The sequence below is a fragment of the Nycticebus coucang genome, chromosome 17 (genome assembly GCF_027406575.1).
Source record: "Nycticebus coucang isolate mNycCou1 chromosome 17, mNycCou1.pri, whole genome shotgun sequence".
NCBI lineage: Eukaryota > Metazoa > Chordata > Mammalia > Primates > Lorisidae > Nycticebus > Nycticebus coucang.
Genome location: NC_069796.1, coordinates 39,831,195 through 39,848,795, shown reverse-complemented (window position 1 = coordinate 39,848,795; position 17,601 = coordinate 39,831,195). Strand labels below are relative to the sequence as shown.

At 36.6% G+C, this 17,601-nt stretch overlaps 1 protein-coding gene across 1 annotated transcript; it reads right to left on the bottom strand.

Moving 5' to 3' along the window:
- Window positions 1–9,152: 9,152 nt before the first annotated feature.
- Window positions 9,153–14,585, bottom strand: PCDHB3 (protocadherin beta 3). Its single transcript, XM_053567322.1, has one exon. It carries the CDS (start codon window positions 14,479–14,481, stop codon window positions 12,040–12,042), a length of 2,442 nt encoding a protein of 813 aa, XP_053423297.1. The 5' UTR covers window positions 14,482–14,585; the 3' UTR covers window positions 9,153–12,039.
- Between the last annotated feature and the right edge of the window lie 3,016 nt (window positions 14,586–17,601).

The window sequence follows — 17,601 nt, the reverse complement described above, 5'->3', positions numbered from 1 at the left end:
AAAAAAATTGAGAGTGACATATAATTACTCCAGTCTGAGAAAAAATATCTATGTGTAGACCTTTTGAAATGTTGCTATTTTCTGATAAGGGGTTTCAAATTACAATTAAGAAGATCTGGAAGAATAGCCGCCTAGCATGTTATGCCATAGATTATTCCCCTAAACTGCCAAATTTGTCAGAAAAAAGATCTATTATAACTGCATGGGAAAGGAATTAATGATAGAAAGAATGATCACCTAAAAACCGTTTATTCATAGTCAAGGAAGGTGTATTATTTATTGTGAATGATTCATTTGACTATTTACATAACTGGTTGCCAGGCATGAATGACGCATAATGTAATATTTAATTTTTTTCATTTTAAATATACAAAATAAATAGGATAGTTAAATGAGTACTCAGGAAATTAAATAGCAGTTTTAATTCCTCCTTAGTAAAATATAGGAAAAACTTTAAATATTATTGAAGGAAAGATAAAAATCATTTTAAAGAAATTTGGTATGTGGGAGGTTGAGGCTAGAGCCTCCAATATAATGTTAAATAGAAGCAATAATAGCAGATATCCTTATTTTGTTCCTGATCTGAGGGAAAAACTTTTTCCCTATTATGAAATTAGCTATGGGGTTTTATACCTGCTTTTTATCAGGCTGAGAACATTCCAAATTATTCCAAATTTGTTGAGTGTTTTTATCATGAAAAGGTATTGGATTTTATAAAATGATTTTCTGCATTTATTGAGATGGTTGTGTACTTTAGTCCTTTATCCTGTTAATAAAGTGTATTGCATTGATTGATTTTCATATGTTGAACCAACCTTGCATGCCTGGGATAAATCCCACTAATCATGGTGTACAATCTTTTTCATACGTTGTTGAAGTCATTCACTAATTTTCTGTTAAGGAATTTTGCATCTATATTCATAAGGAAAATTGGTATATGCATTTCTTTCCTCGTGTTCTATTTTTCTGGTTTTGTCACCAGAGTAATACTGGCCTCACAGAATAAATCGAAAAAGGGTCCCTGCTCCTTAATCTTGTTTATGGGTTTGTCAAGTACTGGTGTTAATTCTTCCTTAAACATTTGGTAGAATCCACCAGTGAAACCATCTGGTCCTAGTCTTTTCTTTGTGAAAAGTTTTTCATTGCTGCTAAAATCTCTTTACCTGTTATAAGTGTATTCATTTTATGTTTATTCTTTAATCAGTTCTGGTACTTTGTGTGTTTCTAGCAATTTTTTCATTTCATCTAGATTTTCTAATTTGTTGGTTGAAAATTGTTCATAGTATCCCCTTATAATCCCTTTTATTTCCTGTAAAATATGTCATAATTTATAATTTCCCTCTCTATTATTCCTGATATTCATTTCAGAGCTCTCTCTTTTTCTTGATGAGTTTCGCTAACAGTTTTCCAATTTTGTTAACCTTTTCACAGCACTAACCTTTGATTTATTTGACTTTTTCCATTGCATTTTTCTATTATCTATTTCATTAATTTTCACTCTAATAATTTCCTTCTTTCTGTTTACTGTGGGTGTAGTATGCTTTCCTTTTTTTGTTATTGTTTCATAATGTGGCAGTTTGAGATCTTTTTAAAAACACAGGTGTAGGGCGGCGCCTGTGGCTCAGCCAGTAAGGTGCTGGCCCCATATACCAAGGGTGGCGGGTTCAAACCCGGCCCCGGCCAAACTGCAACCAAAAAAAAAAATAGCCGGGCGTTGTGGCGGGCCCCTGTAGTCTCAGCTACTCGGGAGGCTGAGGCAAGAGAATCGCTTAAGCCCAGGAGTTGGAGGTTGCTGTGAGCTGTGTGAGGCCACGGCACTCTACTGAGGGCCATAAAGTGAGACTCTGTCTCTACAAAAAAAAAAAAAAAAAATACAGGTGTAGCTCAAGCCGCTAGGGCGCCAGTCACATACACTGGAGCTGGTGGGTTCGAATCCTGCCTGGGCCTGCCAAACAACAATGACAACTACAACCAAAAAATAGCCGGGCATTGTGGCGGGCACTTGTAGTCCCAGCTACTTGGGAGGCTGAGGCAAGAGAATCACTTAAGCCAAGAGTTTGAGGTTGCTGTGAGCTATGACACGATGGCACTCTATCCAGGGTGACAGTTTGAGACTCTGCCTCAAAAAAATATGTGTGTGTGTGTGTGTGTGTGTGTGTGTTTTCAGCTATAATTTCCTCTCTAAGCACAGTTTTCATCACATCTCATAAGTTTTGATGTGTTGAATTTTCATCACCATTAATTTCAGAGTATTTCATAACGTCCTTTGTGATTTATTCTTTGTCTCATTGTTTATTTAGAAATGGGTTTAATTTTCACATATTTGTGAATTTCCCAAATTTTCTCCTGCTACTGCTTTCTAATTTCATTCCATTATAGCTGGGAAAATATACTTTGTATAATTTTAACTATTTTAAATTTATTGAGACTTGTTTATGGAGAATGTTCCCTGTGCACTTGCGAAGAATATGTATCACGGTATTGTTGGGTGGAATGGTATTAGATACAGTTGGTTTGTAGTGTTACCCAAGTCTTCCTTTTTCTTGTTGATATTCTACTTTGTTGTTCTATCTGTTATTGAAAGTACTGGTATTAAAATCTTCAGCTATTTTTGTTAAATTTATTCCTTCGTTTGTGTAAGTTTTTGCTTCATTTATTTTGGGGCTGTATTGTTAGGTGAATGTATGTTTAAAATCGTTCTATCTTGGTATTGGATTGACTCTTTTGTCATTATAAAAATTCCCCTCCTTAAATTTTTATTTTTAGTAATGTCTTAATTTTTTTGTGACGTATTTTGCCTGATATTAAAGTAGCCATACCAGTTCTCTTTGGGTTACTATCTACATGGTATACCTTTTTCCATCCTCTTACTTTCAACCTATTTGTGTCATTATCATTGTTGTTTAGCTGGCCCAGGCTGGGTTCAAACCGCCAGCCTCAGTGTATATGGATGGCGCCATAACCACTGTGCTACTGGAGCCAAGCCTTTTCTTTTTTTTTTTTTTTTTTGAGATAGAGTTTCACTTTGTTGCCCACAGTAAAGTGCTGTTGCATCGTAGCTCACAGCAATCCCAAACTCTTGGGCTCAAGCAATCCTCTTGCCTCAGCCTCCCAAGTAGCTGGGACTATAGGCACCCTCCCCAAGGCCTGGATATTTTTCAGAGACATGGTCTCACTCTTGGTCAGGCTGGTCTCAAGCCCCTGAGCACAGGGGATCCACCACCCTTAGCCTCCCAGAGTGCTAAGATTATAGGCGTGAGCCACCAGACCTGGCTCTCTTGCTGTTTTTGAGATTCTCTTTTTGTCTTTTGTCAGTTTGATCATCATGTCCCAAGACATGATGGGATCTCTTTGATTTTATCTTATTTGGAGTTTGCTGGGCTCCATGAATATGCAAATTATTATTTTTTTTTATCAAATTTGGGAAGTTTTCAGCCATTATTTTTTCCATTATTTTTTCTGTTCTTTTCTCCCTTTCTTTTTTTTCTGGGACTTGATGTATATGCATTTCATATGCTTAATGATGTTCCATAGGTCTCTAAGATTGTTAATTTTCTTAATTTTTAAAAGTCTTTTGTTCCTCAGAATGGATAATCTCAATTCATTTTCAAGTTTACTGATATTTTCTTCCTCTTGTCCAAATCTGTTGAAATCTTCCAATAAGTTTTATTTCAGTTATTATAATCCTCAACTTTAGAATTTCTATCTGCTTCTCTTTAATAATTCTGTTTATTTATATTCTAAGTTCAATGAGATATCATTCTTGTACTTTAGTTACTTGTTTATATTTACAACAGTCATTGTCTGGTAAATCTAATGTCTGGGCTTTCTCAGAAACAGTTTCTTTTTTCTTTTATTATGTATTGATAAATTATAATTATATATATTTATAAGGTACAAAGCGATGTTGTAATGTATGTACACAATGCAAGGATTAAATCAGGCTAACATATCTATTAGTTCAGATACTTATTATTTATTCCTCCTACCTGAAACTTTGTACTCTTTGACCAACATCTCCCCATTCTTCCTATCCTCCAGCCTCTGGTAATCACCATTTTACGATGTGAGGCTATGAATTTGTTTGTTTTAGATTCCATATCCAAGTAAAAATACATGGTATTTTTCTTTATGCACCTGGCGTATTTTACTTAGCATAATGCCCTCCAGGTTCATCCATGTTGTCACAAATGACAAAATTTTCTTCTTGTTTAAGGCTGAGTAGTATCCATTACATATGCACATCACATTTTCTTTAATGAACAACTTTAATATGTCTATCCATTCATCCATTGATGGATACTCACGTTGCTTTCATAACTTGGCTATTTTGAAAAATGCTACAATCAACATGAAGTGCAAAAATCTCTTTAACATGCTAATTTCAAATCCTTTCGATATATACCCAAAAGTGGGATTGCTGAGTCATATTAAAATTTTATTTTTAGTGTTTTGAAGAGCTCCAACTATTTTTCCATAACGGCTATACTAATTTATATTAGTATAAGGGACAGTTTCCATTGATTATGTTATTTCTTATACTTTCTTTGCATATTTCATTATATTTTATTGAAAATTTTATATTTTAAATAATATAATATAGAAACTCTGAAAATTAGATATTCCTCCTTCCTAGAGTTTGTTGTTATTGATGTTTACGTCGTTGTTTGGTTTCAGAACTAATTCTGTAAATTTTTTTTTTTTTTTTGGCATGGCTATTGAAGTCCCCACTTGGTTCACTTAATAATTAGACAAAGACTTTTTTTTTACATGCAGAACCAATAAGTCTCCAAGTCTTTGCCAAAAGGCTTTATGTTCAGATTGGGACATGTCTTCAATGCTCAGGTGGACAGTTGAAACTGTACTTTAGCCTTCCCTTTATGCTTGCACAGATTCTCAAGGACAGCTGAAAGTGAGAGTTTTTGGCCCTTTCAGATCTTCCTGTATCATACACACAACCCTAGGCACATGAAGAGCCTTATATATGCATATAGTCTTCTGGATTCCTAGGAAGGATTCCAGAGTTTTTCAAAGCTCCTATGGTCATTCCATTCCCTAGATTTTCAAATAAAATTTTTTTGAGGGGGCTCAGCACCTGTAGCACAGAGGTTATGGCACCAGCCACACACACCAAGGCTAGTGGGTTCGAAACCAGCCAGCCCAGCTAAAAAACAATGACAACTGCAACAAAAAACAGCTAGGTATTGTGGTAGGCACCTGTAGTCCCAGCTACTTGGGAGGCTGAGGTAGGAGAATTGCTTAAGCTCAAGAGTTTGAGGTTGCTGTGAGTTGCGATGCCATGCCACTCTACCCAGGGCAACATAGTAAGACTCTGTCTCAAAAAATATATATATGTATGTATATATATTTATTTTATAATATATAAAATATATATTATATATTTATATTTATATAAATTTGTATATTTATGTTATATATTACATATATATTTATATTATATATTACATATATATGTATTTTTTTTGGTTGGCCTGTTGTTTTCCCAAATGATTATTTGTTACTCTAGGAGTGTTAAGTTAAGCAAGTTGCCTCTAAATGGTTGCAACAGATATGCCCAGAGAAAGGGCCTTTTTCACTAGGCAAGATCTGATTCAGTCAAATAAAGACAGCCTTCAAAGTGGCCAGGGGCCAGCAGACAGACTGAATAATGACAATTCTTTGTGAGTGAGGTCTTTGAGAAGTGTCAACTGTGTTCTCCTCTTGTGGTTGCCAAGCTGTTTATTTCAATGTGTTTGTAAGCTATTGGTTTTTAAGGCTATCATGGAGATAGAGAGATGGGATAGGAATAGGGCAAGGTAAAATACCATAAAAATCACTTTTCATTTTTTAACCAACAAACAGCCCCCTTTTCTTCAATAAGTTCTCCCTAGATTGTGACAAACCTTAGTTAAATTCCAGAGTTCTGAAAAAGTTGATTCTGGCCATTTTTCTCAGTCTCGTTTTTGTGGAAAAAAATTTTTTCAGAGTTGTTTTCACTATGATTTTTGCTGATATCCACAATACATCTTTTTTTTCTATTGCAATTAAATATACCAGAATGCATTCTTTGTATTAACAAACTTGAACAAAACTTCAACCCTGTCACATACCTCCTTTAACTTGAATAGCATGGGACATTCAGGAAGAATAAATCCATTTCCTCAGGGATAAAGGAATTTAAGTATAAAAGTGCTCAAAATGATACTATTTAATAAAGTTTAATTTTTTATACATCCTTAGTTCTAGAAGCTAAGGTTCTTTTCAAATCCTTCCTCAGGGACAGCTCATATTAGTTAGAGATAATTGACTCCAGAAATTTGAACACATTTGTTCTTGATATTCCAGTCAGAAACCTCTTACACTGAATGCTCTAGATTAAGTTCCAGTAGTGTTAGCTCCCAAATGCTCAGAAAGCAGCCTCTTATGAACGGCAGTTAACTGAAGTTTCCCTGTTGATCATCCGCAACTAAACAGCATTGAACAGGAACAAAGAGAGTTGGGAGAGGATGAAGGCTGATTTGAATCAGTGATTATAAAAATGAAGAACTTATTAACTTAAGTGTGCTTCCATGGGAGTTAAAGGAATAGTAGAAAAGGCTGGGAAAAAGACCTAGACCAGGTAAAGGATGACAATGGAAAATAGATATGGCTTCCAGTTTTCCTTAATAACACCAGTTTGTGCCTGACTGAGCTTGTCACTTAGCAGCCTAGATGTGCTTTATATGATCCATACTTCCAGGTTGTAGGCCCATGAGCTAAACATACAGAGCTGTAAGGACTTGAATCCTGTTAAAACAGTCATGAGTTCTAGCCCAAGTCACCATCTTTGTTCTACCTGGCCAGCTTAGTAAACAATATAGAATTGGTTTGTAGTAAATTTTCCTTGTTATCTACTTAACAAGGTGTGTCATACAAGATCACCACATGCTGAAGTGTCTTTTGCAAAAAGGTCTTATTCTGTTACCCAGGAAGGAGGGAAATGGCATGATCATAATCCACCGCAGCCTTGAACTCCTGCCTTGAACTCCTGCCTCAGCCTCCCCAGTAACTAGGACTATAGGTGTGAACCATCATGTCCATATTTTTTTCTTTTTTTTTTATAGAGAAACAAATTTACAGTAAAAAATTACTATGTTACCCAGGCTGTTCTCAAACTCGTGTCCTCAAGTAATCCTCCTTCCTCGATCTTCAAAGTGCTGGGATTACAGGCATGAGCTACTGCACCCAGTGCAGGAGTGTCTTGAGGCTAACTTCAAAAAGCTCCAAACACTTTTAGAACTCAAACTCTCCAAGAGTCTCAAAAACCAGAGATATCAAAGCATGTAGATTCCATTGCCCATGGTGTTGGATACCAAGAGAGGGCTGAGGTATCCGTCATTGGGCAAATAACTTAGGTGTTAGTCCCAAGGTAGTCCCTGTTTTTAACAGTGAAGTTGTCAGTATTCAGGGTAGGATTTCTTTTTATTATGGACTAATAAAGTACATGAGGCATGGGTCAGGTAATTGTTAACAATGTAGGCGAAATTATGTTTATATTGTCCTATATATCTTCATGCTAGATCCCACCCTGGTAACAGGGATAGTACTTAGCCTTGACCTCTCTATAACCAGAATAATAATTCTTGACAGATGATTTCATTATGATATGATTGTCATGGAAGGAGCAAGTAAATTTTGCATTACCACAGGGTCCTATACTATTTTCTAAAATAAATAGCAACCACTATTTCAGTGGAATCTTGGATTATGTTATCCTCTTTCTGAGTATTATGATACAAGTTTATTATCTGAATCATGACTGATTTGTTCCATTCATATATTTCCCATGCATCAATTTACTTCAGATACAATTGAATTTTCCTCTAAATCAGCTTGTTCACTCTGGAGATTAAAAATTTAAAAATTTCTCCATTAACTCTTATGTGTATTAGTTTTATCAGACACCATGACAATCAAGAAACACAGAGTGACAGTCCCTGACTGTCATTTGCCTTGTAGAGCAAATGCAGAAAGCGCCACCCAAGAGAGCCTTGGGCCCAGCTCAAACACATCTTTAGGGGTTGGTCCCAATACTTTTAGCTGTGCACGACAAAGTTAAGCTAAACTTCTTAGTAAGGCTTGGATGTGCAGGGCCAGGGCTAGCTTGAGACCCCTTTTTTCTTTGCTCCCTTTACAAAGATCATCAAAAGCAGTACTAGTGGGAAATAAACCTCCACTAGGAGATAAGTTCTCAATAAAATATCAGCAAGCATATGAGGAGGGACTAACACCACGAAAAATACTCAACAAATAAAAAAGTTATTTAATAGAGATGAAGAACGGTGTGAGAAGAACTTAAAAGTACAAGATATTTAATTTACTCAAATAAAAATAAGAAAATAGCAAGTATGAAACAAGAATAAATTGGGAAAACTTGCCATATGGAAATTTTGAAAATGAAAACTTTAGTTACTCAAAGGAAAAAAATGCATTATATTACGTGACTGTCAGGTTGGGGTCTACCATATATCATTCTACCATATTCTACCATATACCATTAAGAATAGAAAAACTCTAAAGGGGAGTAAAGAAGTTCACAGATAAAAGAATGAGAAGAAAACTGATATCATACTTTTCCTTAACAGTGTTAAATTAAAAAAAAAGGAAGATGAGTTTAAATTTTTAAGTCTATGATTGATCAAACTATTGATTAACCATATAGGCATTTGAAATTAAAATAACTCTTCATTATGACAAATAGATTTTTGGCTTTTAAAAAAATCTAACAATCTACTCTAAGAACCAAACCATATTCCCAGAATAAAGTAAGGGGATGTATAGAACACAGTCATGTTTTTTAAGTTTTCATTTTTAAGGAAGCAGCAGGTACAGATTAAGGAATAGTTATGAAAATTATGGTGACTGGCTTCAGTACTTATAATGATTGATATTTGAATATAGCTTCATCATATAAAAACTCACATGAAATTTAAAAAATTTTTTATCCCATTGCCTCTCAGTATTAAAAACTAGATTGTAAATATCAAGGAAATATTTAAATTATTTCTGAACTTATATGTATAGAGAGAGAAAGAAGGAGAGTGCACACTATCTAGAATTATATTTTGAAAATAAATAAATGAAGGGCTATTTGAAAGTTTTTTGAAGCTTTATGATCTTTCAATTTTATTTCATTTTGGTAGCAAGAAGACTAATCAAAGTTCAATAGAAGCATCAATTCAAAGCCAGGGAACTTAAATACAGATTTCAGGAAGTTAATGTACAGAAAACTCTTATACTTAATTTCTTCTTTGTCTCTGAAATTAATGATGTGAACAAGATCAATTTTGAACCAAATTAGGGACTAACATATTATTTTACAATTCTATGAGTTTCCAGAAGTCTCAATAAACAGTGGAGACCATTAAATAATAAATTGCCTCTATGGAGAATTATTCTTTTGCACTATATACATTTCTGAGTACAGATAGTTCTTTTGAAATTCAATGTGTGGATCAGGTCCAAATAAAATTTTAAGTACAGAGAAAATTCATTTAATTCCCAATATTTTAAAAATCATTTACTTAACAGATACAAATTGAGCATCTACAATGTATGAGGCATTGTGTTCTGTGCTGGAAATGCAACAATGAATAAACTAGAAACAGATTCTACCTTCAAGTTGCTTACAGCCTAGGAATATCATGGAATATATTCTGGAGTGAAGAGTCAATTTTTTCCTTTAATTTCTCTTACTTTTTGACAATTGGAATATGGTGAGAATTTGTTAACAATTTGTAGTAATGGATTTATGAGCCATCTTAGAGGAAAAATTACTGGAAAATTATTATTAATGTACATAGTCACCCCTTTTACCTTGTGCCAGACTTTCAGTTTGTGGAATTCCAAAAAGTGGCAACAATAGTTAGTACTATAGATATAGAACCCTCTCTGTACTTAATGACATATTGAGATAAGTATGTTTTGGAAGTTGTGTTCAAATAAAGGGTAAAAGGTTTTTAACTGTCCTACCATAAAAGCAACTTTAAACCAAGAGTAAGGTGTAATTGCTTCCTATCTTCAAATTTATTTCAGATTATATTTTCTGGTTTTGATAAATTCTGTTCATTTTCTCAACAATGTGTAAATCCAGTCTATTTATGAACTAAGTTACTAATAACATCTGTTCTTCTATCTTCAGTATTTAAATGACTTCTCAGCCCTTCCAACTTTAGTCTAGGATCATATCCCACATTGGCCTTAAAACCAACTGCCCTCTATACTTTCAACAACTGAATACTTTCCAGGCTCTCACACTACCTGAGACTAAGGCAGCCAAATAAAGAACAAACTTCATCAGAATTCTTTGCCTTTTTCCTGATCTTCATGAAAGTTCAGGTAAGTATTAAAAGAATAAAAATTCTGGCTGAAAGAGCCAGATTAAACTATCTCTATAAAGTACTTAAAGTTAAATATATTATTTTTCCTCTGGTTATTAAAGATTAATGCATTTGATGCTCAGTTACATAAAATGACACCATTGCAATGTGATAACTATACTTTCACATATGATTAAAACCATGCTGATCTTTAATTCATTTTCTGTGTTGGAATTTTTTAAAATCTTTGAGAACTTCAGTTCTCTTTTTTTCTAATTATGAGTATCCAATTCCTGAAAAGTTTTATCTCTCTGGATGAGAAAATACCTGTGAGAAGAAACTTATCTTTTTCCAATAAATTTCTCTAATTCTGATCTTAATGTTTTGTTACTTAAGTTTTTCTATTTCACTCAAAATAGTCAAAAGATTTGATGTTTTAGTTGCTTCCAGATTTTATTCTTAGTGTAGCTAATTCAGATTTTGACAATGATATTGCTTTCTCCTTTTTTATAACTTTCTATTCTTGTACATCTTTTTAATTACATTGTAAGAGGCAGAATGTGGATATGGCTCTTCTATCCTAAAAAGACCATATATAATCCTAAATCATGTTAAGTTGAAATCTGAAGAAAGAAACCAAGACAAAAGCAAGAAAATACTTGCCTCCCATATTACCAAGTAAATGTGAAGTAGCTGTTAATAATAAAATGGCACTGGATAGGACAGTAGTTTTACCCTAAAACACTTCGAGATCACATGTCCTTGTAAAATTCTTGAAATTTAAAAAAATGACCTTCAGGTTTAAAAAAATTTATATTTCAGTATTTCAAAAACAAATTTTCATCCCACAAGATGCTTTACGTAACAATGTCTTTGTGTCAAATGGAAATGAACAATCAGTTTAAATTGGTGTAGGTTTAGTTTCTTGCCCTCAGTCATCAAGAATATACTGCAGGAAAAACGAAGAGGGCTTGGCCATAGTAGTCTATGTTTTCATCCAAAGTAAGCATATATAATATTGAAACATTAATTGCAATGTCCACACAGAACTTGAACTACATGTATTACTTTCATTTGAGGACTATACCTCTAAAAAGATGATTTATTACTATATCTTGAAGAAATCACATTCTTATCTATTCTCAAACTTCTTTAATCCTAGACAAAGCTGCTTTAGGAATATCATAAAGTATATTATATGAATATATTCAACAAAGTATATTATAAAATTAGTGGCTTGGAAATCTGGACATTGCTGTAAATAAAGAATTTGAAATTAGTTAAAAACTATTTGAAATCACTATTAAAAGATAATGAAATTTTGCTCATTAAAAGAAAAGGAGCCATTAAGACTGTGTTGGTAAATTAGGAAACAGATGAAAAAGAAAAATACACTTGGATTAGCAAACTACATAGAAAGGAGAATCAATATATAAACAAAATGTCCTATCAACTAAGGTTTCTTGATTAAAAAAGAAAACATTCATGGCTGAACAACCACTTTTTGATTCCTTTGTTAGTGAAAATTGAGCTATTCCTGGACTGCAATTTAGCTCTAGTACTGCTTACATCACTTGAACCAGACCCAAAGTGACATCTTTCCAATGGACAAAGCAATAAAAAACAATTTTGCACAAATTAACTGAGACTAGTCTCAGTAGGAGTAGGCCCTTATAAATACTTAAATGAATTCAAAGCTATTCCTGAAACTAGGGTTTGCCTCACTAACCTTCTCAGCACCCTGACCACGAAAGTTGGGTATAATCGGCTTCATGAATTTGAACTCATTGGTCGCTGAGCCTCCTGTCAGACACACCTCATACTGGTAACTCTGGGATAGGGTCCCAGTACCGCTGACGTCCACAAGGTGGCCCGGAAAGTGGCCCTCCGGCACCGAGCAGCGACCCGCAGACGCCGCCCTGTCCGTCCTGCACAGCCTCACCGCCACGAACAGCAGCACCGAGAACAGGAAGAGCGAGGACACCGAGGCCAAGGCGATGACCAGGTAGACGGTGAGCGAGTCGGCCTGGGCCTGCTCCGCCGCCGCCTCCGGGAGCGGCAGGTAGGGCTGGGAGAAGCCGTCCACCAGCAGCACGTGCAGCGTGACGCTGGCAGACAGCGGAGGCTCGCCATTGTCCTTCACCAGCACCAGCAGCCTGTGCTTGGCCGCGTCGCGCTCGCTCAGCAGCCTGGCGGTGCGCACCTCGCCATTGTGCGCCCACACGCTGAACAGCCCGGGCTCCGTGGCCTTGAGCAGCTGGTACGACAGCCAGGCGTTCTGGCCCGAGTCGCCGTCCACCGCCACCACCTTGGTCACCAGGTAGCCCGCCTCGGCCGCCCTGGGCACCAGCTCGGTGCAGGGCACAGAGCCGTTCTGCAGCGGGTACAGCACGAAGGGCGAGTTGTCGTTGGCGTCCACCACCACCACGCGCACCAGCGCCTCGCTGCTCAGCGCGGGGGAGCCTCGGTCTGTGGCGCCCACGCGGAACTCGAACGCCTGCAGGGCCTCGAAGTCCAGCGCCCTCAGGGCGAACAGGTGTCCGTTGTCTGAGTTGATGGAGACCAGGGAGGCGAGAGGCAGGTGCGGGTCCTGAGGTGGCAGCAGGGAGTAGGTGACCTGGGCGTTGGTGCCTGAGTCCCTGTCTGTGGCGCTGATGGTGCCTATGTGCAGGGCGGGGCTGTTGTTTTCGCCGACGAACAGGGTATAGGTGGTTTGGGTGAAGGCGGGGGCGTTGTCATTGACATCTGATACCATCACGGTTATGCTGTGCTCTGTTTTCAGCCTGGGTGTCCCCAAGTCAGTGACGGTGATAGTAATGTTGTACTCAGCTTGGCTTTCTCTGTCTAGCGCTCTTTCTGACACTAAGGTGTAGAAATTCTCTGCGGATGGTTTCAGGACGAAGGGGAGATTGTTCGCGATGGAACACATCGCTCTTCCATTGTCTCCAGAGTCTAGATCAGAAACACTGAAAACAGCCACCACGGTCTCTGCTGAGTTCTCAGGGATAGGGCTGTTAACTGAGGACAAAGTCAGTTCTGGTGGGTTGTCATTTATGTCAACCACCTGAACTATGACTGTGGATTTTCCTGAAATGCCTCCGCCGTCCTTGGCTTCTATGACGACTTCGTAGGTACTAATGACTTCAAAATCCAAACTTTTTATTAGTTGCATATCACCAGTAACTGGGTTTAGTTGAAAAGTTTTGCGAATTTCTTCAGAAGCATGAAAAAATGCATATGATACTGTCCCAAAATTTTCTGTATCTAAATCAGAAGCTGACACAGTGACAATGACAGAGTTAATGGGCCTGTTCTCCAGAATTTGAACCTCGTAGAGTGACTGTGCAAATTCTGGTGCATTGTCGTTTATGTCTAAAACCAGTATGTGGATCTGGGCTGTCCCAGACCGTGGTGGAGAGCCGCCATCCAGCGCCACAAGCGTTAAGCTGAGCTCTGGCTGCTCCTCTCGGTCCAGCACTTTGTCTAGTACAAGTTCTGGGTACTTCTTTCCATCCCTACCACTGCGTGTGAGTACGTGGAAATGGGAATTAGGGGCGATGGTGTAGTTCTGGAGACTGTTTCTTCCCACATCCAAGTCCTCAGCATTTTCCAAAGGAATTACTGTTCCTGGTGGAGTGCTTTCTAGTATTTTCAGCTGCATTTCATTTTCAAAGAATACTGGTGAATGGTCATTTACATCTATGATCTGGAGCTCATTTGTAACAAACTGCAAAGGGTTTTGCAGTAGTATCTGAAAATGCAGTATACATGGTTCTGCAGGGCCGCAGAGCTCCTCTCGGTCTAATTTCTCATTCAGGAGCAAATCACCTGTCTGATGATTGAGCTGAAAATGCTGTTTGTTTCCTTTGGACACAACTTGGGCCCCCCTTGCAGCCAATTCCTCTATCCTCAGCCCCAGATCCTTTGCTAGGTTAGATATTAAAAAGCCCTTCGCTTTTTCCTCAGCCACAGAATAGCGTCTCAACTCCGACGCAGCCAGAGATCCACCCAGAAAAACAAAGAGAAGCAGGACTTGCCTTTGTCTGAGAAAGCGGTCCCCTTCGGCCTCCATTGCACTTTTTTGCAGTGTTCTTCCAGGGAATGTCTCCAAGCTGAACCTCATACAGTGCTGGGAAACGCAAAGTCTTTTACCTCACAACCTTTGCAGAAGCTCTAGCCAATAATCCTTTTCAGAGGCTCAGATTTCTTGTTTAAAAATCTGCCTGGTTTACCTCACTGGATCGGTGCGTCAGAGTATGCCCAATCCCTGTGGTTTAATTCGCCTTCTTAGTCAACAGTGCCACCACGCGTTCACTTCACTCACAGTTTTCAAATCTTGAAGGTGTGTTTTTGTTATTCTTTGTGGGGTTTTTTGGTTGTTTGTATGTATCGCTTATTCCCCTTTTTAACCCCAGTTAATGCTACTGGAGAAGTTCCTCCCGCCATGAGTTAAATACATGCAACCTAAGAAAATGAAACGCGCTCTTATCTACGAGAAGTGATTGTTCATGTAAATGAGGACTCTACCTCATTTACAAAAGTGTACACATACTAGGCTACTTCTCGCCTTCTATAATTGTTACACACAAATTTTAAAACATCTTGTTTTAAATGATGTTAAGTGGATCCTTCACTATCCTCTTTGAGTTTTACTCATTTTCTAAGTTTTGTAAAACGTGCATGAGTTGCATTTATAGTCAGAAAAATACTGTGAAAAAAACATCTTGTGCAAGGTGTTAAGAAAAACTATAATAGATTATATAAGAAGGGAGATTCAGAGAGCTACCCAGGCTCAATTCTTTCAACATTTCCACACTCAAGGAACATTTCAGAGTACTTTCTCCTCTTCTTATTCACAGTTATTTTACAGTTATTTGTTTCATCTGTGTTAACTTTATTCCGCAATTAATTGAGTTAGTAGAAGTTAAGCATATAATGGTAGGAAGACTATATCTTACACAATTTTCCACTTAATGAGGTATACAGTCTTTAAACAGATGTTCAAACAGTATGAAAAGTGCTGGATAGGAATGCACTGAAAATATGAAACAGGGGGCCTAACTTAATGAGGAAGGGCTAAGAAAGTCTCCCCAGAAATTCACCATTTATTCTGGAATGTGAAATGTGAAAAATGTGCCAGGCTAAGACTATTTTAGAATATATGAAGACCCTGTAACAGTCAAGCATTTATTAGAGATAATGAAGGAAGGATAGTATACCCAAAACTTAGTGTCTCAAGAGTAAGTGGAATGAGAAGGCTGGAAGGGTAAACCTGGGTCAAATAACAGTTGCCTGAATTTTAAGAACAAAAGGAATCCATTGCAAGCTTGTGGACAGAGAAAGAAAACAATATCAATACTTTGTGTTCAATCTAGCTTCTTTAGTACTTCTACACAGTTATCAGGAACAATACATGCTGCCTTGTCTATTAAGTTTACTCCTAATATTGATTATGGTGAAAATAACAGCATTATACTTCTATATCTTTAAATTATCTTTTTATTCTGAGACAGAGTCTCACTTTGTCACCCATGGTAGAATGCCATGGTGTCATACCTCACAGCAACTTCCAACTGTTGGACTCAAGTGATCATCTTGCCTCAGCCCCTCAAGTAGCTGGGATAACATAACTGCACGGGATAACATAACTGCACGCTAATGAAATAGTTATCATTTGCTGTGAGGAGACTGAAATTATGTGACTTACTGAAAATTCTAAGGTAATAAGTTGGTTGATTAAAGAATTTTAATACCAAATAGTGCTCTATACCACAGCTAATCTCAAAATGAGACCTTTAAAATTCATACTATAATTTTAACAGGATATGTCCTTCAAATATACATAAAATGGCCTCAAAATTTAAAAATACGCTGAATAACATTAAGAATTAAAATCTGTTTGTATGGGATCAGAAATTGAACTGAACACAATAAAGAAAGTTGGATGAGTCATTTAGGAAACTATGGAAGAAAATTTAAATTATAAAATTGAAATCCATGCTTTCTCTATCTCTAGTCATTAAGCCAAAAGATAGAAGAAGACTCAAATTAAGGAGTAAGATAAAAAGGAAATATATGTGGAAGACACAACAGAGACTGTTTGAATAATGGTAAACAATTAAATTAATAACAAATATTATAATTCATTGTACACAAAGAGTATTTATTTTCATCAAGATTTTGTCCTTGAAGTATTTTAGTGTATTTAAATGTCAATGTATCATAGGTGAAATAAAGACTCTTCTTTCTTTCAATCAGTATTCAAAACTTTTATTAAGAACCTACAGTGTTTCACTGACAATACAAATCATGCAATAAATGAGGGAAATATTTGGAGACACTGCTCAAGCACCTTAAGAAAAAGTCTAAGGGACTGAAAAGGGGAAAATAGAAGTAGACAAAGCAAAAAATTTGAATAGAGATAGATATATCCCCCAATACCATTAACCACAGGCTTGTTTCTAATTAAATTCTAAACGCTCCAGAAAAATTTAAAACCACAATTCCAAGGTACATTTGAAGTTTCTAAAAGTTGGTCAAACAAAGACATACATTCCCTCATATTTTTTGGATTTTAATACAGTGCTCAGAGGTAGTCGAAGTGTATTTATAATTGAGACAGATTTTTAAAAGAGGGACTGGAATAAGCAGCAGGCTTTTAAAAACCATTTGAAATAGAAAGCATGATGAATTAGCGTGCCTTTGAAAATCACTAGACATGTATTATTTATTTTACATTTTAGAATACTAATAAGTGATTTTTTTTTTTTGAGACAGAGTCTGGCTCTCTTGCCAGGCTCTCTAACAGAAACTTCAGACTCTTGTGCTCAAGCAATCCTTTTGCCTCAGCCTCCCAAGTAGACTGTGCCACCATGCCCAACTAATCTTTCTATTTTTAGTCAAGAAAAGGGTCTTATTTTGCTCCAGCTGGGCTCAAACTCCTGAGCTCAAGCCATCCTCCTGCATCAGCCTCCCATGGTGCTAGGATTACAGGAATGAGTCACCTTGTCCAATACCTAATAAGTGATTTTGACAATTTATTGAGCACTTATATTGAGCTCTTATAGAATCCAAAGTTTAAGGTTTTAAAAATCTCTACAGATCCACAATTTTCATATGTTGACACTTTAAAGTATATATTTAGAAAATTATAAGGAAGGTGCTTACTATGTTATTAATAAATATACCTATGTTAAAAAGATTTATCCAATGTTAATTCACAAGATAGAAATTACACTAGCCC

What these genes read in the sequence shown, in the direction of transcription:
- PCDHB3 (XM_053567322.1), bottom strand. Translation starts at nt 14,481, where the DNA reads ATGAGGTTCAGCTTGGAGACATTCCCTGGAAGAACACTGCAAAAAAGT.